This window comes from Lolium perenne, chromosome 1, assembly GCF_019359855.2.
Source record: "Lolium perenne isolate Kyuss_39 chromosome 1, Kyuss_2.0, whole genome shotgun sequence".
In the NCBI taxonomy this organism is placed as follows: domain Eukaryota; kingdom Viridiplantae; phylum Streptophyta; class Magnoliopsida; order Poales; family Poaceae; genus Lolium; species Lolium perenne.
The window spans coordinates 197,411,941-197,435,725 of record NC_067244.2 but is presented as its reverse complement, the minus strand read 5'-3'; the positions used below and the strand labels follow the sequence as shown (position 1 = coordinate 197,435,725).

The 23,785-nt window shown below is 43.9% G+C and overlaps 1 protein-coding gene and 2 long non-coding RNA genes across 30 annotated transcripts; 1 reads left to right on the top strand and 2 right to left on the bottom strand.

Moving 5' to 3' along the window:
* The first annotated feature begins 262 nt into the window (after positions 1 to 262).
* Positions 263 to 3,621, top strand: LOC127318046 (uncharacterized). Of its 3 annotated transcripts, XR_007861650.2 has the most exons (5): positions 263 to 933; positions 1,123 to 1,538; positions 2,309 to 2,460; positions 2,603 to 2,863; positions 2,954 to 3,621. It is a non-coding gene; the product is annotated as an uncharacterized lncRNA (long non-coding RNA). The 3 variants fall into 3 exon arrangements; XR_011746791.1 differs by lacking the exons at positions 2,309 to 2,460; positions 2,603 to 2,863; positions 2,954 to 3,621 and adding an exon at positions 1,803 to 2,296 and having other exon boundaries at positions 1,123 to 1,290; positions 1,409 to 1,538; XR_011746790.1 differs by lacking the exons at positions 2,309 to 2,460; positions 2,603 to 2,863; positions 2,954 to 3,621 and adding an exon at positions 1,803 to 2,296.
* Positions 3,622 to 14,392: 10,771 nt separating this feature from the next.
* LOC127317967 (putative F-box/FBD/LRR-repeat protein At1g78760) lies at positions 14,393 to 16,579 on the bottom strand. Its single transcript, XM_051348575.2, has 3 exons — positions 15,410 to 16,579; positions 15,188 to 15,322; positions 14,393 to 14,986 (listed from the first exon to the last, which is right to left on the bottom strand). Exons 1-3 carry the CDS (start codon positions 16,463 to 16,465, stop codon positions 14,588 to 14,590), a joined length of 1,590 nt encoding a protein of 529 aa, XP_051204535.1. The 5' UTR covers positions 16,466 to 16,579; the 3' UTR covers positions 14,393 to 14,587.
* A 438-nt stretch (positions 16,580 to 17,017) lies between these two features.
* LOC127317974 (uncharacterized) lies at positions 17,018 to 23,708 on the bottom strand. Of its 26 annotated transcripts, none has more exons than XR_007861628.2 (11): positions 23,137 to 23,704; positions 22,911 to 23,031; positions 22,517 to 22,646; positions 21,871 to 21,937; positions 20,934 to 20,960; positions 20,732 to 20,832; positions 19,476 to 20,262; positions 19,045 to 19,169; positions 18,614 to 18,758; positions 17,447 to 17,518; positions 17,018 to 17,350 (listed from the first exon to the last, which is right to left on the bottom strand). It is a non-coding gene; the product is annotated as an uncharacterized lncRNA (long non-coding RNA). The 26 variants fall into 26 exon arrangements; XR_007861627.2 differs by having other exon boundaries at positions 20,732 to 20,829; XR_007861618.2 differs by having other exon boundaries at positions 20,934 to 21,022; positions 21,871 to 22,646; positions 23,137 to 23,706.
* Between the last annotated feature and the right edge of the window lie 77 nt (positions 23,709 to 23,785).

Genomic DNA, 23,785 nt, shown 5'->3' with positions numbered 1-23,785 from the left:
ACCACGTCCGTCCACCAGATGGGCCGACGGAAGGCAGCCCATGAATCGTTGGACCGACGTTCGCTTGCCAAAAAAAAGAAACCGGCTCGACAACTGTCTTCGTCTTCCTCGCGTGGTCGCCACGGGATCCCGGTCTCAGCAACTTCGCATTGCTTTGAACCGACATGGGCTGCACATCCGTAGGTCAGCTTGCAAATGGGCTTCAGATCCCTTCCCCCCGTGTACTCGCTAGATGCCCGACTCCATTGACCTGGCAGCTAGACGTTCGTCAGCTCCAAAAAAAAAGGTCAGATTGGTCGTCTTCCTCCGCCGCAGCCAAAATCCGCCCTCCTTCCCAGACTCTGTTCGCCTTCCTCCGTCCGCCACGAGTTAATACTCATCAAAACACCTCTTAAATCCGAGCATTCAACCACTGAAAACTGCTCAATGGAGCTCATCAGCCGCCTCAGTTGCATGCACCTTAAAAGGAGGCCCCGCTGCCATCCGCATCCACACTTCTTTTGGCCTATGTGTGTTCTTCGTGTGTACATAAATTTGATCCTCAACGCCTCAGTAGTTCACGACACCAACTCACCGCTCACCTCGCACCTGCGTTCCTCCTCCTCCTTATCCAATTTTCTTTGTTCACAGAGAATTAGAGGTGTTGCTACCTCAGTACCTAGGTGGCCTCCTCCCTCGAGCTTGCAGTCCTCCAGGCCGGTCCCTTCATTCTCCAGCTCTGCATCCGTTGGCTTCACCATACCTACAGCTTCTTATGTGTCTCTTTGCTCTATCTGTTGAAGTAGTAATCTATTTATATGGACCGTTTAGGAAAATCTTTGTTTAGCGGTTTCTGGGATATGAGGGTGCGATTGGTATTTGGTATCAGCTAGCACCATATTGGGGATTTATCAGCTAGCAGCCGAGCTAGGATTTATTAGAACTGGATCGAAGGTGGGTGCCGTATCCTTTTGTGCCTATCCTTTATTTTGTCATGGTTGTCTTAAGGCTTCCTTGCCGACTTCTGTTAGCAATTTGGGCAAGAATTACTCATTCGCGTTCTTTTTCAATTGCAGGTCTCCTTCAAAGACTATTTTAAATTTGATAGGAATTTACTAATTCACTTTTATTCTACCATTGCAGATTGGCAGAATTTTCTCTAGATATACTACTGGCAGAATTTTGGATCTCACCTTGCAAGATTTCCAGTTTGATTGCAGCGTTTACACATATTTTTTGTTAATTAGTGAAAATACCTCCTTAATTCAGTTCAGTCAAAGGTGGCAGCATCTGAACTTACATTATTATACTGTAAGTAACAATATTCGGTGGCCTCAACTTCATAAAGGTTCTACTGAAATTAGCATGCCTCTTATTCTGAACTATTTAATTGACTGATCTTCATTGTGGGTCATTGGAATTTGGAAAGGCCCATTGTCAAGACACCATTGACAGGGAAAATTCTGTAACAGAGGATGCATTGGAAATATTCTTCATGTTATGTTATACACGTGTTAAACATCGCTTGATCGAATTATCTGCAAAACAAATTAGGGCAGGTATTTCACAATTTCCATTAAGTTGTATGCGCTCCTTCTATTTCTGCTCTTCATCATTTCATTGGCAATTTTTTTTTTCAAATTCAGTGTTGTTGGCCTAACACTAGATGGCTAGTGGAAACCCAATTACTTATTCTAGACAGAAAATAAGGTTTCTTGGCTTTGGGGTAGCATGCTGCTAAATAAAATATGAACTTTTTTCCTTGAAACCTGTAGATGGAGCAAAGTTTTCTATATTCTTGAACTTTGTCTGTTTGTTTGCAGTCAGTGTTCTCAAAGGTTATTATGATGACAGATGCCAAGTGAAGCAACACATGAGGTGTATATCATTTCTAGAGCCTCAAACTTCCACTTCGTGTCTACTGCAAGTTGTGGAGAACGAAACCCTTTTGCGAAACCGGCTTCATTTCTCTAGATGCACAGAAAATAGCAATAGCTATGTATTTTTGAAAAATATGTCTCAATTTGTAACTATATACGTACATACTTATAAAAAGGCTGCTATTTCTCCCCAAGATTTGTATTTCCCTCAACCTCGAAAAAAAAGATTTGTATTTCCGTTGAATCATCTATTCCTAAATATCTAGCCCCCACTACTAGATTTCTCTGCAATTCTATGCAGCCACGTCACCCTAAATAGATAATACAGAACTTGGCACCCATGCGATCCCTTCATCTCCCGTAGTTATTGCGTTTAATCACTATTTATCCCCCTCCCAATTCTTTTCCGCTCTCTCACAAAGTTCTATCTCCATGAGGTGAGGTCGCAGGACTCCTTGAGTGGAAGGAGCACTGAAGAATCCCATTAATGGAGGTCACCCCTGCGGCTGGGTGGCTGCGGGTTTAGAAGCTAAACAATACTCCAATACTCCAATACTGCGTATCTTTGTTAGTTCTCCAAAATCAGACCTCCAGTGGCCGGGTGAGTATCATGCCCTCTTTCAATACTGCGTATCTTTTGGTAATTCTCCAAAAGATCAACATATTCAGCCGCTAGCAATGAAGTTTCTGCTGAGGCTGCCGGTCAGCTCTCTTTCCCCACTTATTTTTTTCTGTGTGTACAGCTAAACTGGATGCATGCAGAAGCAAAGTGGATCCACTAGGCACTATGGACACCAAGTTACCAGCAGTTTCCTTTTTATGCTAAATTTGTGTATATTTACTCTTGCTATACTACATATTTTTCTATGTATTTTTTGTAAAAAACTTTGCACATTTTCCATGCTGAAAATTTTAGAGCAATACACTACTGTTTTGTAGTAAGTTACATGAATGCCTCATAGTTGGTCGAAGGAATGGCTCCGATTCAGAGGGCTTTCTTCTTGGTGAGAAACTTTGTTCTATCACATGAACGTTGCATATGGCATGGTTAATTGTCTGTTTTTAACACATTGTATTGTCTTGGTTGTGTGCAGGTCTAACCAAAGCCTCATCCTACGTTTTCTTCTCTATTTTCTATAAACTGATAGAAATCAGTTTCACCTTGGGCATTTACAACCTTATATCGTTGGTTTGTTTGAACTGCTTATCAGGCTTGCCATGCAATGACAGTATAATTACGGATTTACTTTTTAACCTTGACCAGTTATACCTTTCTGTAGTATACTCCTGGAGATATATGTTAGCTCTATGGAAGTTTGTTATATTTACCACATTTAGGCCAATTTTGTTATGGAATCTAAAATTATTCGCTACAGATGAATGAAAAAATTAGATACAATATGTACTCTAACTGAACTCAGACTAGCACAAATAGGATATCCATAATTAGGTACGGTAATACTCCTCTTCCCTGTCCTGATGTATCTGAATGAGCTATGTCTATACTTGCACTTAACCATTCATATTGCTCCTCTTCCCTTTCCTACTGTATCTAAATGACCTTTTTCTATACTTGGTACTACCAAGTCTAGATTACGTATTCATTGACTAATTTCTTCAGTATCTGTAAATCATTTGCCTTTGTATTATCTACTGCTCTTGGGCACCAATAGAACTGAAAAGATATCGTGCCGATGCACAAAATTCAAGTCCGATTTACTAATTAATTGTTATATAACATGGTGTTGTGCCTGCCCTGCAACGTTCTGAGTCTGTTTTTCTCATACAAAACAAGGTTTGCTAATTCATTATATAAAGCAGATTACCATATTATCGATATAATTTGCCGCTGCAACGCGCGGGGTGTCATCTAGTTCATATAATGACATAACCTTGTTTATTAATAACATCCAATGTTCATGATCATGAAACTATGATCATCTATTAATCAACAAGCTAGTTATACAAGAGGCTTACTAGGGACTCCTTGTTGTTTACATAACACATATATCAATGTTTCGGTTAATACAATTATAGCATGATTATCGGAAATTCAATTCGGCTCCCGGGTGCGTATGCTCCCTATACCAAAAAATTATATTTTGATTGTCGAAATTTTTTGACAAAAAATTCTACATGTACATGTCCATAATATATGTGCATTCGTCAAGTTTCATGAAAAAACAATATTTTTTGTGGTCTATGTAAAAAAGAGAAAATTTATCTTATAATAAGCATTATATTTAGCACTGAGTTTTGTCTTTTTTACACACGTCACATAACAAGTCCATTTTTTATGAAACAACTTTGTGAGCGCGTAGCACGTAAAGATGTACGTGCGAATTTTTCGTTTTTGTTTTTTTGAAATTCAAAATATTTATAAGATGAATTTTAAAATAGAGGGAGCATATGCTCCCATGTTCCAAAACACCACTCCCATCATTATCCCATAAACACAAAGATATATAATAACCATTTATTATTGCCTCTTGGGCATATCTCCAATAAGTTTCATTTCATCCCCCGAGACAACAAATGTTAGTTCCCGAATCAAATTTCACGAGAAGTAACCCTAGAACTAAATACCACAATCGTTTTATGATTTTGAGTAGTAACTTAAGTTTTCACAACTGCGCCAAAAAATGACACGTGTGAGTTGGTGAGGGGAGTTTGTAGATCATGAATCGTCTACTCGAATAAAACGTTCAAACCATAAGGGTCGTCCATTTAATTAACTCTCCTAAACTAACAAGCCACTTCTACGGTTAACTTGGAAAGACCATCTAACAAAGACACCTACGACGACTTGTTTTACGCTAAATGTTTTTTCTTGGGCAACCGTAGAGAGATGATTAGGAAGTTACACTTGGTCGCCGAAGCCAATGGTTCTCCTGCCCTCTGTTGAGCACTATGGCAACATGACTACATGTGTAGGGGAACCTTGGATCGGGTGTACAACCTTGTAGGCTATTTGAGTTAGATGTATTACACCCTATCTCCAGGGGTTGGGATCCCTTTTGATGGGTTAGTGGAATCTTTATGCCCAAAACTTTGATTCGAGTAATTATTTATTTGGTATCGTTCAAGGAGCGGGAATTTCCATTCTAACTCTTCTTGGAGGATTCCATCCACAAAGACAAAGTTTGTGGTTGACCGATATTGCTCATCATCATTTAGCGATTGCATTTATTTTTCTAATTGTTGGTCACATGTATCGAACTAACTTCGAAATAGGGCACAATATCAAAGATCTTTTAGAAGCGCATACTCCTCCGAGGGGGGTGATTAGGGTGTGGGCATACATACACAATCAATAATTCAATTCATTTCAATTAGGTAAAACACCTACTAACCAATCACATCAATACCACAATTGCAGTATGTATAAGCCAGAGAAGAATTCTTCCCGTGGGCATGCTAGAGACAAAATTAGGCATGTATAGTTATAAGCACGGGTTTCTTCCAAATGGGATAATAGAATTCTTATTACTCCCTTCGTATAAAAATAGGTGCCTCACTTTTATCTAGATACAGATACATTTTAGTTAGAGATACATCTATATCTAAAAAAAGTAGAGACACTTATTTTTAGATGGAGGGAGTACTACCTTTCTTTCTCTCAATTGAAGAGGTAATTAGAAGATAAAACAACATGTACAAAAATAAGTAATAAACCCAGTATAGACCGGTACACACCAGTACGATTCCACTCAACATTTGATCATTCGGGTTTTGATTGTGCCATAGTTCTACGGTTAGAATTTTATTTACCGATGGATGAACTGCATTGCTGATATTGAAGACGCATTGACGACGATGAGAATAAAAGCCCTTCAGCCCGTCCTAAAAGATCGATGCTCTTCCCCATAGAGTCGTCGACGGGCTGGAGTTTGTAGTCGATCGGCGGGCATTAGGCCAAGTGTGGCAAGTGTATGTGTACGCCGGTGACGTCCTATGGAGGGCGATGATGTCGCGGCGTACTCGTGTCCTCAAGTTCCACCTCCGCCCGATGACGCTCAGGCAAGTCATGGCTTCGACAGGGAACTTGCGAGTTCGGTGTCCCCCATCTCTCTCTAGCCCAAGCTGGGTTTATCTCGCGACCCATCTGTGTACTAGCCAATTTAGGACCTAGGATCGTGGCCACCGACATCTTCTGGTCTACGGCGATGATTTTTCGGCTGCTGCCCCTACACACCCTTAGGGTTTTAAAGCTTTCTTTGACACGAGCTTCACTACGTTGGAGACCGAGAGGCGACATCGAGATTTGCTCGCGGTGCGCCGTGGAGAGACGCGAGAGGAGGCTAATGCAGAAATTTTCAAAAGCTTGTGTTTTAGTTATTTTTCTTGTAAGGATGTATTTTCAAAGGTTGGTTTCAGATATACATGGCATTATGCCTTTTTGGCAGAAGAAAAAGGACACCCACGGTGGAGACTAGCGTGAAGGGCAAGGGAGGTGACACAGAAGCAAGCCAAAATCGTTTTTTACAGTGGACCCCACGTGCCCTGAGGCTATGAGCACAGAGCAAAGATAGGTTATCTACCTACGGAGTACTAAGATAGAATGACCGAAGAGGCCAACAACGTGGTGGCCGTAATGAGAGCCATAATTAGAACATGGATGGATGGATGGATGGAGGTGAGAAGAGCATTGATTCTGTGCCTCCCAAACGATAAGGTTACTGTTTGAGAGGGGCGACTCGCAGGCGGCGCCGTTCTTGGTCCTTGGCGGCGATTCCGTCGCTCCCCTTCGCCTCCGGTTGCCGTTCTGGCACCGCGAGGTGGAGGGGAGCCCTGGGATCTCGTCGGGGCTGTATATAGGTAGGTCTAGGAGGTGGGGCTTCGCCGTTTGGAGGGAGGCGGCGGTGTTGTCTCCAGTTTGGTGTCCGGTGCTCCAGCCCCTTCTCGACGGCGTCTCTCGGGGTGGCGTCGAGGAGCTCTCGGAAGGTGTGTCTTGGTCGGATCCGTCGATCCAGGTGAGTGTTGGTGCTCGGTGTGGCCGTCTGTGCGAAGGAGACGGCCAGCTGTGGGAGCTTTTGTCCCCTGCCTTCTGCTTCGTCTTCGTAGAGCTGCTCCTGCATCTGCGATGGAAGTGCTGGGGGTGCGGCGGTGTGGGCTCGGCGCTGGTCGACGGGCGTTGCTGCTGCTTGTACAGGAGCTTGTTCTGGGTGAAGCTACAGCTGTTCCTCCTTCTCTGGCGTGTGCTGTTGCAGGCCGGGGTGTTGGTCTTGGCCACTGACCCTGCCCTGACCGCCGGAGTGGACCGGGGCGTGTCCCCCGCCGACGTGCCTTCAGCCTCCTTCAGATCCCGGCGTCCGCGTCGGGTGGCTACTGCGGCGCCTTCTACGAGGCGTGGTCCTCTAAAGGTCCGCTCCGGCGACCTAGCTGCGGCCACTGGAGGGTTCGTCTCTCCGTCCGGCGAGGTGGAGCTCTCGAAGATGGCGGCGGCCGATCGTGTTCGTCTCAGTGGAGCCCGAGGACTTGATTGCGTTTTTCATGTCTTTTCAGGGTTCTATCTGTATGTTGGGGACAGCTGTCCCAGTTTCTGGTTGTTTTCTGTAATATCTTGTTTCCTTACTAAATGAAATCAGATTTCTGGGTTCAAAAAAAAAAAAAAAGATCGACGGGCGGGTGGGTGGATAGGTAGGGCCGTGCTTATCCAATCCAAAGCAGTCTGGGCGATGCGATGATCTTCTGCGGCGCGTGCCCGTGTGGTGCCCCACCCGTGCTGAGTGCTGATCTATGCGCGCGCGCAGGTTGGCGGTTGGCGGCAGCGTTCTGGAGAATGGAGATCGATGCAGAGCAGGGCGTGTGTCAGGCTGTCAGCGTGTGTGTTGGTGGGTGGTAGCACCGTCTAGTAATCCTTATCCAGCTGCGGATCGCACGTACGGACGCACCCAACAATCCCGTGTTTAAAACTGTTGGCGGTGCCTGTCAACAGCGAGTCAGTGCAGTGACACGACACATCTCAGGATTTGCAGCAGGACGTGTCGTGTGCCTCTCGGCCTTTTAACGGCCTGCACGACGTGCGTCCAGCTACGTCAGTCAAGCACGGACTCTATCTCTCTCTTGGTGGATGAACGGGCCGGCGTCTGATCTGTCCGGCCCAAACTCATGCAACAAAAATAGGGAAAAAAAAACAGGACGACCCATCCATTTCATTTTCTCCATGCGGAGGTTGCTCTCTTGTAAGGATTTCTCCTAGGAGGCCAGAAACCCGTCTTCTAAATTTGTTTAAAATTGTAAATTAATTAATATTGTGTATATATATATACTAATTTGTTTAAAATTGTAAATTAATATTGTGTACATATATATACTAATTTGTTTAAATTAATATTGTGTATATATACTAATTTCCAAGTCTAAGCAAGTTTAGGCTGAGAGAAGCTGAGAGAGAGGGTAGCATCTCCTAAAAGCTGAAAGGAAGTCACCCTTACGGTCTCAAACATAGTACCACTTGGCGATTAACCTGGATGCCGACCGATGCACGCTAACTACCCGCTTGCAGTCATCTCCATCTAGCAGCCGCCGTCAAGCAGGCGCGCGGGTAGTTGGCGAAGCTGCACGCGGCAAACAAAACATGACGGAAAATGCATTTATCATCCACTCTGAAGCTATTTAGACTATTGAGAAATAAGTTACTCCCTTTGTTCTGTGGCTCAGTGTGACAATGATAGGTAGTGGTCGATGCAGCGGGAACGATAAGCGGCATGCATACCGGCCAAGCGAAGCGGCGAGGTGGAGCCGTTTGGACAGTGCAATATATTTCTCGCCCTTTTAAGGTTCTCCCAGTTCTTTTCGCTGCTATGCTTTCAGCTAACAATAGCTGTGTTCGTCTCAAAAAAAAAAAAACAATAGCTGTGTTTGCCAAAATATAATAATGTTACTTGTTTTGTAGGTTGAGTTAAGCAAGGTGTATCATGGAAGCTAGGATATTTTTGATCCAGAGGATTATGTTGTGTAACAAAAAAAAATTAAAGGTGTTGCCATATTCTTTCTGTGTTGATCTTATTTGTCATAGTTGTATCCAGTCAATTGCTAATGTGGTACCTTTTGTAGAGGTCATCTTATTTCTCTTTGTAAGGGAGTGAACATTTTCAATTTTGACAATATGAATTTTAAACGAGCATCATTCTGTTGTTATGTTTTTTGGAGAAAAGAAAATCCTGTTTTAGATGCATTGAAGTGCCATTTGGCTACATTTGCTTATGTTGTGTTGATGCCCGTTTACCATCTTTGAATGATATAGTACAGGTTTATTTTTTTCCTCTGGGTGTTTTCTTTTCTTCAGTTTAAACGGGACCTCCTGATACATTTCTCATTTGTGCAAATTATTTGTATTATTTTTTTCATACAAATACTAAAGCAAATATTATACTCCGTAACATCCTTATCTGTCCGAGAAACAGGGGAATTTATCAATCATCGTTTTTTTTATCTCTAACTGGATCTTAATGTATAGCCGTTTTACTCTCTGAGGTTACACAATGGGTGTGGATAACTGGATATGAGCAGTCAAATTCTAAGTTCCTTCCCAGGAGTACACAAACTCACAAAGGCAATAAAATTCAGGAGTGTCTTTGTATGTCTCCCCATTTTGTAGCCTCATGGATATCTGGCACTAAACCAACAAAGACACTGGTATGCCTCTTCGTAAACAAGCATATTATATTCTATTAGTATCTATTCCCATTTAGTACTAACATCTTTATGTTTTGTTTGTGAAACTTTCATTACACTTTTCTACCGTTTATCCCTTCCCAGGTGATGCCATCAGTTTTTCCTGATACGGTTAGCGGCCAATGCATGATTACTGAGTAAGCTAGAAATTTGGTAATATTTTTTTTTGAAAAGTTATGTCATGTATTCATATTCCCATTGCATAAAAGTAATACCACTAGCTATAAAGAAGCTGCTACTTATGGGACAATATATTATCTTTTTGTCATGAGGTATGCTTCAGCTAAGTTATTATTGATTTTCCCAGCTTAAGATTGTTAATCTTGCAGGTCCACACCCCACAAAGTTAAGATGCACATGTAACCGAGTAGCTACAAGTTAACGATTTTCTCAACAATGCTGGAAGTAAACATTCAATACTTTTGTAGTCAGCTTTGTGGTGCTTTCATTCTTGGATGTTGCTGGCAAGGATTGGAAATCTCTGTTCCCTTTTTTGAGGATTTGACAGGCGGCAAAAGAAGGGAACCTACTCTTTAGTACTCTTGGGCAAGCCACTCTGTAAGATTAGCCTTATTGCCATCGTCTTGGCTTCCAAAAGGCGACAAAATATTGTCTGGCATTTCTCTTTGTTTTGTGGTTTTGTGAAAAAATGTCTTTTGTGCCATCTGTGACTTGTTTGATAATTCTTGGTCTCATGTAGTATTCGAACTCACTCACATTGTACAAGATTATTTGTCTTGGCTCTGTCTCTACTTAGTTGCATGATATGACTTTTGTGTTGATCACTCCACGTGTAAGGTCTTTTTGAAGTAGTTATTGTTGATTACCATTTGTCTATGACCTTTCAAGAACTCTTTTAAATGGACATGGCACTGGAAATCAGTGAACCTAAAGGAGATCAAAACGGGTTGCGTTGGCCTAAATCTGAAGTGCACATATGCCTCTATCTGTACATACAGCTACATATGAAGATTGCTACCTCACAGTACGTCTGCTTTGTTATTTGGCGTTAGCATTGGATCGCACAATGCCGGCGAGAAGACACCCCAATTGATGAATCTGGGAAGTCACAAAAGCCTTCCTAAAATTTTGTGAGAAACTACTTCGCAACCGTAAGAATGTAAATTGATTAGAGCATCTCCACTCGTCCCCCCGAGGAGGCCCCCGGCGAGCGTTTTTTCCATCCGGACGGCGAAATTCGGCCCAGTCGCGCCCCCGGTTCCTCGTTTTCGTCCGGATTTGGGCCTAAATTCATCCGGCGATCCCACGCCCCCCCCCGGCCCCCCGGGGAGCTCTCGGGGACTCCGGACGAGTGAAAAGCGGGGAAGGGCCCGATCTGTCGGTGACTCGACGCACGAACCCCACCGCCACGTCGCTCAAAATCTCCCCCACCCCTCGTATCTCTCTCGCCGCCGGCACCACCCCGCCGGCTTGTTGCCCAGATTGCGCCGCCACTCCTTCCCCACCTGCCTATATTCCGCCGTGTTTGGACGACGGCCTATCTGGCTGCTCTTCCGCCGGCCTGTTTTCCGGCCTGCTTGCTCGTCGTCGCTCGCGGCTCGGGTTGCCTCGACCACGCCCGTCAGGTGTTCGTCCATTTGCCTCGCCGGCCATGGACTCGGACGAAGAGGAGGAGCAGATGTTCGTCGAGCTTATGCAAGAAGAGATGGCAGCAGCCGCCCAAGACGACGAGCACATGATGATCCTTGGTTGCTTGGCAAGCATGTACGCCGGACTGGCAACTCGTCGGCGTGGTGGGTCGGCACGAGGTCGCCGGAAGTGCAAGCCGAGACAGCGACTGGAGGGCTACTGCATGTTGTACGCCGACTACTTCGCCGACAATCCGTTGCATGGTGAGAGTGTTTTCCGGCGTCGTTTCAGGATGAGCAGAAAGCTATTTCTGCAAATTGTGTATGCCATCCGCCACTTTGATCCCTACTTCAGATGCAAGGCGGATTGCACTGGTTTGGTTGGATTTTCGTCACTGCAGAAGTGCACAGTGGCTATGAGGATGTCGGCGTATGGAGCTCCCGGTGATACCGCAGATGACTATCTTCGGATGGCGGAGTCCACCGCCCTTGATTGTTTCTACCGGTTACAGTGGCCGTCATAGCGTTGTTCGGGGACTATTACTTGAGATCACCCACTGTCGAAGACACTCGAGGAGGATCCTTGCAACAAATGAAGCTAGAGGTTTTCCAGTGGATGCTTGGAAGCATTGACCGCATGCATTGGCAATGGAAGAACTGTCCGTTTGCGTGGCAGGGAATGTACAAGGGTCACAAAAAAGGCTGCACTGTGATACTTGAAGCAGTGGCTACCCATGATCTTTGGATTTGGCACTCTTTCTTTGGTATGCCTGGATCCAACAATGACATCAACGTCCTAAACTGCTCCCCGATCTTTTCCAAGCTTGTTGAGGGTCATGCTCCCCCGGTGGACTATGTGATCAATGGTCGGCACTACAACAAAGGATACTACCTTGCAGACGGTATCTATCCAAAGTGGGCAACATTTGTGAAGACGATCTCCAACCCTAGCACCCCCAAACTTTGCGAGTTTGTCAAGAAACAAGAAGCTTGCCGAAAAGACGTCGAGCGAGCATTTGGTGTCCTACAAAGCAGAGATTTGTCAGTCGTCCGGTTCCCGCTATGACTTGGTCCAAAGATCGATGTGGGAGGTGATGAACTGCTGTGTGTGCCTACACAACATGATTATTGAAGATGAGCGAAAGCATCCGGTTCCTCTGGCTGAGCAACAAGCACCATATGAGAGAGAGGGTCCTCTTGCACAGCCTAATCACCAGGTGCCTCCATCATGGGCCGCCTTCATTGCTATGCGCCAGGAGATTCGAGACTCTACAATGCACCAGCTGCTGCAAGATGATCTGGTGGAGCACATATGGAGGCTCCGAGGCAACGCCAACGCCGACGCCAACTAGTCTGTCTTAATTTGTTTGAAAAATTGTGAAATTTGTGTGCTTCATTTGTTTCACCACTTGTTAAACATTGTACTGTTATCGCCGAATTTGTTTCAGCAATTTTCGTCCTCTTGTTTGCCCAACTTGTTAAATTTTATGTTGAATTTGTTTGAAATATGTCAAATGGTCGAGGTTGGGGGTTTCCTGCCGGGGGGACGGCTGGAACTTCGGCGCTCCCCACGCCAAATCTTCATCCAATCCGGACGAAAATTTCGCCGGATTTGGGCGTGGGGAGCGCCAACGAGTGGGGATGCTCTTAGTTCCAGGATGGTTTTTGAAAACTTGGATGATGTAGGTGGAGAGTTTGGCATGATACACTGGCCCTGAGCAGTCGCAGCCCACACCATTCTTTTACCACTGTTCGTACTTCAGAGTTTACACTGCCACGTCAAATGTTTCTCTCCATGTAGAAGTACATTCTCCTTTCTCTAGGATGCACGATATTGGGCACCCAAGATAGGGTTCTAAGAATTGATTCGATAGCGAGAACCTAACAACAAAAATAGTGGTTGTACAATCAATAAATTAATCATCAAGTTGTACAGAATCCAGGGTACTGCGAAGTAGACTAATCATCGAACAATGATAGTTCCCATAGCGAGTCCATCACATCACAAAATTTGAATTTGAGGCCTGAATATGGTGCTTTGGAACACCGGTCAGACTACTAACTATAATTTGTTTCAGCAAAATACTATATGTAAAGATACCTAACAAACGTGATGTAGCATGAACAAACTTAAACTGAAAAAATAGCACGGTTCAAAGACAAAAGATGAATGTAATACTTGGAAACCTAGTGTTGCAGTGGATGAAAGAAAGTTCAGTTGAAGTTGATTCATCTACCTTGAAGAACTAATCCAGCATGAAGTTTTGCCATTCAATTTCCCCCCTTCTCGACTCATGGTTTTTAGTCTCTACATCTCTGTTGCCTTGGCATGCTCTTGGGGCTGAGATATTATTTCTACGTGGGCGGCGATTTACGGTTGTTAAAAGACTACGGTTTAATGCATGCATCCATGGTATACATACACTTCCGTCAATTCAATTGTCATCAGAGTATGCAATGCTAGCTGGCTCATTGAGTTATTTTGTGCATCATAGTTAGGAGCAGGACTAGGTGTGCTTATGACCCACAGTCTTGCTCCTGTATTTGGAACACCAGTAGCAGAACAATTTTTGTATTGCATAAAGTTCCCATCTCCTCATTCTGAATGTAACAGCAACAGGTCACATCTGTTTTCTAGCATTGTATAGGTAGGTAAGTGGGTGGACTGCAGATCTCGAGCATGAACGGGTCGACTAGAAACAAACAACCAAGACGAGGAAATTCAAGCCTGGCAATTTGGGCGGGATTGGGCGGCCACTTCACGGCGAGGAGGCACCCCAACCACTAGTAAGCATTGTTCGTGATCCAGAAAGATACATGCGGGCGACTCAAAAACAACATTATTTTGGATATTCCTTGGCAGGGTCATTTTGGAAACCTAGAACACAAAAAAAACTTGTGAAGCGAAGGCCGATGCTTAGTTTTTTTATGTCCATGCTTCACACCTCATTAATATTAGATACCATTTCTTTTTGAACACCACCTAATTTAGTTTAGGGCCTATAAAAATGTAAGGAATTGTACCTATGAAATTGTTGTGCTGAAACAGTGAAATCTGCTCAAAGCGAACAGTGTGTTTCTAACGGCACTAACTTGAAACTTTGGCAACACATCTGGTGCCACATATCATCGACAATATATCGTTGTACACCATAGTAATTTGGGCATACTGATTCGTTTGACGTAACTACAGGTATTTGAGTTCTAAATTGGATCTACATTTTTCTTACGTTGCCTTGCTTGATCAGTGACGTGCAAAGCACCTGCAGTTTACTAGTCCACATAATTACTTAATTAGCACAAACTGTGCGACATAATAGAGATATCTGAAAGCATGCCACAGTGTGCTGGAGAAATCCCATGAAATGCAAGTCATTAGCTGCTGCAAGTCCGATAAAAGTCTAGGTGCAAGTAGTCTTGTACAAGCTAGGCATGGTACCACTAGTTAAACTTCAGCACTTACAGAGATTCTTGATAGTAGACGAGGTCAAAAGGATCAGGAAACGAAAGGTCAGATGCTCGTTGCTGGCAGAAAATCGGAGGTCCCCCGTGAGTGCGTGGGCTCTTGAAGAGCTGAAGTTTACAAGCTTGACTAATCCAGTTTGCACTTATCAGGGGCTTCAGTTTGACATTCACATTAGCCCCCGAAGAGAAACATTCACTTGCCACCACAACCACCATCTTCTCGAGCACCCGGGCTCTCTCTGCGATGAACTTGAGGAAAGCAACCTCATTCTTCGACCCTTGGAACTCATAGAAGAACACCTTCTTCAGCATCTGCACGACACATTTGATGGGACCACCCTCCTGCAAGAACTTGAGATTGACCTTGCCAGTGGGCTCTTCAGCTTTCTTGGACTGCAAATGAAATGGGTGCATAAATATATAACTGAGGATATATCATGCAGCAGCAATTACTATAATCCTATTCAGGGTTTTTGTCCATGTTAGATATACAAGCACTGGTAATGCAAAATGCCCAATGCAGCAAATCTGCAAGTGGAGTTAAGTTAAACCAAATTTACCTTTTATCTAGTGTAAAGAGAAACCAGATTTTACCTGGACATGGAGCGTCTGGAGATTTGGGAAACTTCTGAGGTAGCCAGGCACCTTCTTCAGAGCGCTGCGGACTCCAAATTGCACCTCTATGGCCAAGATGTTGACACTGGGGACAATTTTCTCCTTGGTGCCAGCCTGCAATGCACCCAAAATAGAAACTAATTGAGATCATCATGAGTTTATGACATGTGTAGCAAGTGTGCTGCCTAATTAAGTACATACCACAGTGACAGTTTTGGTAATCTCGATGTCACTATCTCCTGGCTCATGGTATCCCAGCATACGCAGTTTGGGTGCATGGCCAATCTTGACCATGGAGGGGCGCAGCATACCCTTACTGCTGCTGTGCTCGCCAAAATTTGTCCACTGAATGAGCCTCTCCAGGCGAGGGGCATCCACCACATCGATGTCCTCCAAGTAGGTAAGGCCGAGCAGTAGGCACCGCAAGCTGCGACTGACCAGGCGGAGGCGCACTCCAGTCTGGCTTCCCGTGATGACGAGAGTCTCGAGAACAGGGCTTCTTTCGAGGATGAAGGCGAGGTCCCGGTCCTCCATGACAGTGAAGCAGAGGCCGAGCTCCAGGAGGTTGGGGAAGGTGGCGCGGCGCGGCACGGCGGCGGTGTCCGGGAGCCTCCAGACTCCGAGGTAGAGGCGGGTGAGGGAGGCGCAGCTGAAAAGCGTGGCGGGGAGGCGCAGGTCGACCGGCCAGGGGCGGTTGACAAAGATGAGTTCTTTGACGCCCTTGGCGGCGAGGACGTCGAGCCAGCGCGCCATCTCGCCGCGGTGCTCGTTCATGGTGGTGCGGGTGAGGTGGACGCAGTGGAAGGGCCCCGGGTGCGCCGCGAGGACCCGGGACACCGCCGCGGTGACGGCGCGCGGGGAGGGGGCGCCCATGGCGTACGGCCCTCCCGCGCCGCAGTCCGGAAGCAGGTGGCTGTCGACAAGGGTGAGGGGCGCCGACAGCCAGACGGGGCGCCAGCGCGAGGAGAGCGCAGCGGTGCGCGCGGCGTCCTTGACGGGGAGGCGCGAGACGATGTTGCGGAGGACATTCTCCGGCAGGCGGCTGATGCGGTCGACGCCTTGGTGGAACCGCAAGGCGGCGGAGGGCGAGGAAGTGGCGGAGGGGGAGACCGGCGGGCGAGGGAGGTAGTGGTATACCAAGTAGAGCATGAGGTTGGTTCCCAAGTCCAGCGTCCGGGGATCCAGGCCGTCGCGCTCTATGCCGGCCTGCATATCGCTCAGGTTGTGGCCGATGATAGGTTGCGGTTCCATTTCCATGGCCGCCGGCGCCGGTGGAGGGGAGTACAGGGCAGCTGGGCGAAGGCGAGGATTTTGGATTGGCAACTAGGGAATGAGGACTAGGGAAGTGAGTGAGCAGGGCCGTAGGGTTTCGCACGTTTGTTGCAAGCGAGTAGTTATTGGGCAAAGTATCTGTACCGGGCTTGCAGGCCCATGAAACAGTTCTATCTCTCGACGCATTTCTGCCCGCGCTAAAATGTGGTCAGCTGTGCTTTTGACATGAAACTAGATTTAGATGTGCGCCTTGGCGCACGACCCCGTAGATCTCATGTGAAAATTTATTTTGTATTTAATACCCTCTTAAAATCGTTAATTTAATGGATATAATAAATTATATCATTAGAAAGCATAGCATACTCGCCTCAAATGTACTTTCCAATTGTAGTATACTCAGTTCTGCTCTCCCCGTAGAATACGTTGTACAACTAATAAGACAAAACAGAAGACCAAATACATAGAGATGATGACTGTGTACTAAATGGACTGATTATAAAGATCAAATGTGGTACAAAAATAGATGAAATAGACGTATAAGTGTGATAAAAAAAGCTGCCAATATGATAATCCATTTCAATACAAAGTCTTTTTCTCCAAACCAAGTATGGCAGCTAGTAGAAAGTACAAAGCAGTAAAAAATAAGAGTGGAGATAGCAACATGAAGCAAACACAATTGTACAGAAAGAAGGACACGGAAGGGTCAAGCCACCAGCTAGAAGAGATGCAGAAGACATCTATTGCATCGTACGGTTGATTCATATGTCCAATACATAGCAAAAGAGAAGAGTGGAACGGTAAAAATTCTACAGCACCTAGATAGCTGGAAGAGAACTATCGGCGGCCCGTGTCACCTATTAGACAACTTTCCTGAAAAGTAATTCACGTAATAATTAACGTTAGGTCCGATTTGACGGTAAGCAATATAGAGTTGGCATCATTTTAACATGAACGGTTCATACTCACCTAACGGGGAATCAACTGATGTTTTTCTTGCCATCGGCATCAGGCACGTCTTCGACAGGGTTTGTTCCATATCTGCAAGTATATCTTTTTTCAAGTCATATTGAACAAATGCAAAACTGATCGGTGAAGAATAATCGTGCTGCCCATACGGTGTCACCCACAAGGCCACAACCCCTTGCTAATGCTTAAAAATCGGACGGTCCACATGCTTTAATCTCTGTGAATGCACATTTACATTAATAGGTAAGCACATATTCTACTTCAACACTTCCAAGAAATTGCTCTGTGCCTACCATGTTATGATGAAAACCACTTGCAAAACTCCTAATTTATGATGAAAAACACTTTACAAAACTCCTTATTTATTAGTCAGCTTTGTAAGTAAGTGAACTGGGCCTTGAGAACTCATCAATTATCAACCATGCATCTCTGGAAGTAACTGAACTGGAAGCCTTCCCTATTCTGCCTATAGTGCAGAAAAGTAAAAAAAAAAGTGCTAGTTATAGAGCAGAATGAAAACATGGAAGTACTATAAGTAAAGTTCTTATTCCAGATTACATGGACGGGTTGCAATTTCTTATTGGAATTTGCAAAGAACCAAAGATAACAAATGTGTACGTCCTGTATCGAGTAGTGCTGCCATCCAGTTGGGATGTGCACTGATAGTTCCTCCCTATGTCCTGGGATGTAAACATTTTTCTATCTTTTCAATGAAATGAAACGAAAAGGAAGCGCTTTCTCGAAAAACAAATGTGTATGTACTAACGAACTCTCAGAAAATAAATAAACCATTTTTCATATGTAAACGGGCAGTATCTACCCAGCAAAACGAAATGAGAAGCGAATTCAGACTTGAGATTTCGCCTCATTGCCGTGAAAAGTTTTTTTTTTGGGGAAATAGCATATTTAGTATAAATATTAATAAACCGGCATTTTTTCTTGATCTACAAATACCAATGATATTTTAAGACCAGGATAGGTACAAGTAATTAAGCTTAGGTATAATCCAGTAAAACAGTGCACTTAATTTGCATACCGAAGAAACATATTCAGTACACATATATAAAGTATGTTCTGCATAATTTATATGAAGAACACTGTACTTTTTAAATTTCTAAGTCTTGACATATGAAACTGGGGAGTTTATCCACTCAAAAAAGAACAAACCTTCATTGGCTTGGAAATAGTTAGAGTAGAGCTCCTTTCGTCCTTCAATATGTCGACACAAATGCTCCCATTGTTGTTGATGTCCTTCAGGCCAACTGAATGGCTGCTTCAGTTGTTAGGGACCAATCTCCTCGAACTAATGGGCCTTTTGTAAGAAAGGAAACCTCATTAGATAGCTTATCAAAAATAATTGCACCTCATTTCTATGTTCAGCATAGTTGTCGCAAGTTCTATAGGGAATATGTACAGATGTAGACTGTAGAGTAGAATTAGTGGCAAAGTTAAGTAGTGTTTTTTAATTCGAAGTTCTCATAAGCACCATTTCAAATTAGGAAACAGTGCCATAATTTGTTGAACTGAATTTGTTCGCCTTCAAAAATAGGTAAAGAGCATCAATACTTGATAGATGGGGAAAGAACAGGAGAAAGTACCTGTAGGCTGTATCTCGCTGCCGCTGATCTCTCGACAGTCCATTGTGGCGCAACATACGGTCTAGAGATAGTAGGCAAAAACCTAGATGACGATCCCGATGCTGGTACTATGGAGGCCGCTAATGCTTTAATAGCAAAGAACATAAGGAACCAATGAGCTAAATAGAAAAAAATCATGAAGGGGCAAAATCAAATCTAGTAAACTCCATGGTCAAATCTTTCGCAAGGCACGCTCCATGCTTAATTTTATAATCCAGAAAACCGCACGAAAAGGATTTATGATGAGTAGCTGAACTGAATATTACTATGCACATGTAACTCAGTACATACTGGCCACCAATACAGGTCAGCTTAACATCTTCCACTGATGAGCTGAACTGAATAAGCTCTAGACAAAATAATTGGTACCAAACATATATCGATTCATGTACCTCACGTTAGACGGGCCAAGAGGGCTGTAGCGCTAGATGGCTGATGATGGCGGGGTGACAGCATGCATGATTTCCAACACTCTATGTAACCTCTGTTGTGGAGATGGCATGTACAATTGGAAGAGAGTAGCAGAGAAAGACAAATTAAATAGTCAATGATGTGTAAATAAAGTCTACATCTTAAAGATAAACACTGTAATCTTTGAAGCAAATAAATAAGGAGAACGTTGTAGGTATAATCATCATACATCATAAATTTGTATCAAAGCAATTTTGTTTGTTGTTTTAGACCAAAAGCTGAACTATTACCATTACTTTGTGGTGTGCTTTCTTTCTAATTTTCAGTGCCAGGTCTAGGTATTGTCGTGTTGTGTGTTTGGATTTAGCTATGAGCTATATCGATGCTCTGTTTGTTCTGAATAAAAGAAAGATGGGCAGATACACGCAGCCAAGGTGTGTGAAGGACTTCAGATTATTTTATTATTTATGATACGTTAGGTCTTAGGTGCCATCAGAAAGAGAATGCATAAACTGGATTCCATGATGATGAATGTTTCACGCCCTGATAAGGAAAAACAAAAATGATGAGAAAGGCTGAGCAAAGGCAAACATTTGGCACCAAACTTGAAATATTCATAGAAAGATCCCGAATATGAGATTACTCACTTAGAGAAGGAACATGAGCAAAGGCAACATACCAAATAGGGACACACTTCTCAAATATGCATTGAAGGATCCATAGTTTGAAATTACTCATGTTCTTAACAGAAAGGCATACCAAAAGAACCTACATAGAGAAGGATTATAAGCAAAGGAAATACACTACTTTGCTAATGTCCACCAAATTTTAACGGGCAATATTTAACTTCCTAGCATCGCACAATACATGCCCGCGAGCAAATAAAAAGTACCACTTTTCATTTTTGAAGGACAAAGAAATGGTTATGAATATTTTTTAATCTTCGATCAGAAAGCCTACTGGAGCAGTTCCTTTAGTAAATATACATAATTATCAGCCACCAAGATTGATGTGGGAATAACTTAATTAAGTAAATGCAAAAAATATGCAGTGCCTGTTTTCCACCAAAAATTATGGAGCACGAGAAATGGGGCAACAAAATTTGGGAGGAGATAAAATGCATGCCCTCCGCAACTACAACGGTCCCCATCAGCAGCCGCCGCAAGCTAGTTGTAAATTGAGAGGACATGTACTCGCAAAACACATGTTCTATTTGTTTATAGTTGACAAACCTCACCTACAACATGGACCTGGGCACAACATGCTGCTTCGGCAATTTGGCCTCAGTGACAACCAGCAGCACTTGAAACAGAGCATTTCTGGACATCCGTGAAGCTGCTGGTAAACAAAAGCAAATCCAAAAGGTTTATAAAAGTTGATGATAAACAACAAATAAGCAAATCCTGAGCACATGAAGAATAGTTACAGGAGTAGATTACCTATATGATCTCAGGTCCATTAGCTGACTGATAAATTGAAGATCAAAAAAATATAAAACGTTTGATGTACCTAAATTAGCAACAATAGGCTATACAATACAGAAGAAACTGAGTATGATACATATAACAGTGGAATGGTTCTGCTATTTATAGATGCAGTGACAATGGGTGCTTTGTATATAAGAATGGAAAGTGACTTGATAATCGGCAGGTAGTTCCATACAACAGGGACTGGCTAAAAAACATCGGGGCCACATTAATGTTGAGTGGCGTAATAAAACACGAGTGATGAAGTACTTATTTAAATATGTCTCCATCGGTCCTCATTTTTCAATGGATGTTTCAGAAAGAGTTGAAGGAAAGGGTGTCACATCTGAATCTACCGGTGATCTCGCCTGGAGCTTAGTCCCACTTCTTGGCATGTATAAAGATAAGGATGGCATGACGCCGTGCAGTACTTTTAGCAGAAGCTAATTCTTTGTAAGTATGACTAACCAAGTTTAGCACAGCATATGAATTACTTAGTGTCCATCCTCCAGTCATGTATATATAACATATTCAATCAATAAATGGCTCGAACAAAAGATTTCACGAACAAGATCGAGTTTATCAACAATGCAAAAAACTGTAATACGACACGAGATCACTGGCCAAGTCATACTTTGAGGTAAATAAATTATGTTATCCACTGATTGTCCACTAATAATTTGGAATAAAAAATAATATATGTCTGCCACAAGAATAGAGAATAACTAACCAAACCAAATCTCTAGAGCAATGCAAGAAATAGCACGTACATGAATGTCAGTCTTCACATTCAATGGACAAACACAATTTACAAAACAATAGTAAATGAATGCAAAATCAAAGATGAGGATCTGTGTGTGATGAGAGAGAGAGAGAGAGAGAGAGAGAGAGAGAGAGAGAGAGAGATAACCTTGCTCCTTGTACTTGTTCATCTCTATGGCTGCAGCCTTCAGAGTCGCCCTCTAGCAAATATGGTTCTGATGCCAACAAAATTCAGAACTTGGAATAAGATTTCAGTTGTAGAAAATACATACATTGGTATTGCTATTGAATATTTGTGTACGATGACAAATTCCAGCATAAAAAGTATAAATCATTAAATAGTCGAATTTCAGATACAATGGATCTGAAAAGGAAAAAAATCGCACATACATGAATGCCAATCTGTATATTCATTGCACAAACACAATTTTAAAAATCACATTACATTGATTAATCTTCCGCTATAACCTGATAGGATTTTTCATCGAACACCTTGTAAAAGTTAAAACAAAATATAAATATACAAAGATGAAAAGGAGAGGAGTGAGATAGATGGTTACCTGCAAGAGACTACTGGAAATGCAACAAAACAGACGCCTCAAAACTACATGTCAAAGTAATTGCTGATCCATGCTTTTATTTAGATTAATAATACAAGGTAGAGAAAACATTGAATATCGTTGCATATAAGAAGCATGCGCATCGATTAGATTACCATGAATTATAAATAGTTTGTCTTAGACTAAACTGTACTCAAATGCAACAAAGTTGTATAGGAACAAATCATCAAATACCTGCAAGTCCATCCAGCCGGTCACGCCATATACCTTTATCGGAGAGACGGCTTAATCCTTATCAGCGAGGCGGCAAAGTAAGATAGAATCATAGCAGCACGTAAAAACCCGGCGATAAATCTATTGTGGCCTGTAAATCATGGACTGAATATTAACAGGAAGATTTTCTTTGTTCTGTCAATTTCGAGGACACGGGAAAGACATTTACAAAACTGGAACAAGATAATATAAAAAGAGCTCAATTACTTGAATTCTCGTAGAGGCAAGATTAATCAATATCCAAATAATTTGAGTCCATAAAATCATTGCAATTATCCAATTGATTGCTTGGAATATATGAGATCTATGGATGGCATATAAATGAAAAATCCATTTACTGAAGCCATAATATTACCTTCACTAAATTTCTGGAAAAACGAAATTCTTGAGTAAACAACAGAGCAATATCAGATTTGGTTCATCTCTCCCTTACAGGATTTTTGTCAAACACCTTGTAGGCATAGATAAACTAAAACCTGCAGAAACAAAGATGAGGATATGTGGGAGATTGGAGAGAGAAAACCATGCAAAACAAAGATGATAAGATGTGGGGATTGTAGAAAGAGGAGCTAGGGACGGACCTGTAGGTGGACTAATTCTTAGCCAAGCCCCTCTCCACCTAGCGCCGCCCCCATGGTCGCCCCTTTCTGCTCCACTTCCGCCCCAGAGCTGCCCCGTGCTGCTCCTCCACCTCTGTCCCAGCACCGCCCCTAGAGCACCCATCTGCTCCACCTCCAGAACGGCGCGAGGAGGTCCAGAACGGGGGCGTAGCGTGACCATGCCGGCGCCGCTCCTCTTGGCCGCCCCGTGCTCCGCCTCTCCGCCGCCGGCCCGGAGCTCTGCGGCGCCGTCGACACCCTCGTGCGCCACGTCGACGCACGGTTCAAGGGCAAGCCCGCCGTCGCGCCGCCCCCGCGGTGGCCCGTCACTCGCGCCTTGCTCGCCGCCGCGGAGGAGGTCGCCGAGATGGTGCACCTGCTCCTCTCTCTCCTGCATCAACCGCCGGCGCTGCTCAAGGCGGCGAATGGGGAGCGGGGATTGGGGAGAGGAGAAGAGGCGGCTCAAGGCAGGGGAGGCGGGGATTGGGGAGAGGAGGAGAGGCGGGGATTGGGGAGGAGCACACGATGCGCCAACGCCGGGCCGGGAGGGCTTTTAGCGACCCATGGATAAAACGTGGGTTCGCGCGAGGGCCTCGCGCCTTGGATCGAACGGACGGCCGAGATCGCGCCA

Coding starts and splice junctions, on each gene's coding strand:
- LOC127317967 (XM_051348575.2), bottom strand. CDS start 16,465: ATGGAAATGGAACCGCAACCTATCATCGGCCACAACCTGAGCGATATG. Junction 15,323..15,409: donor TTACCAAAACTGTCACTGTG/GTATGTACTTAA, acceptor GGTGCATTGCAG/GCTGGCACCAAGGAGAAAAT. Junction 14,987..15,187: donor TCCAGACGCTCCATGTCCAG/GTAAAATCTGGT, acceptor TTTCATTTGCAG/TCCAAGAAAGCTGAAGAGCC.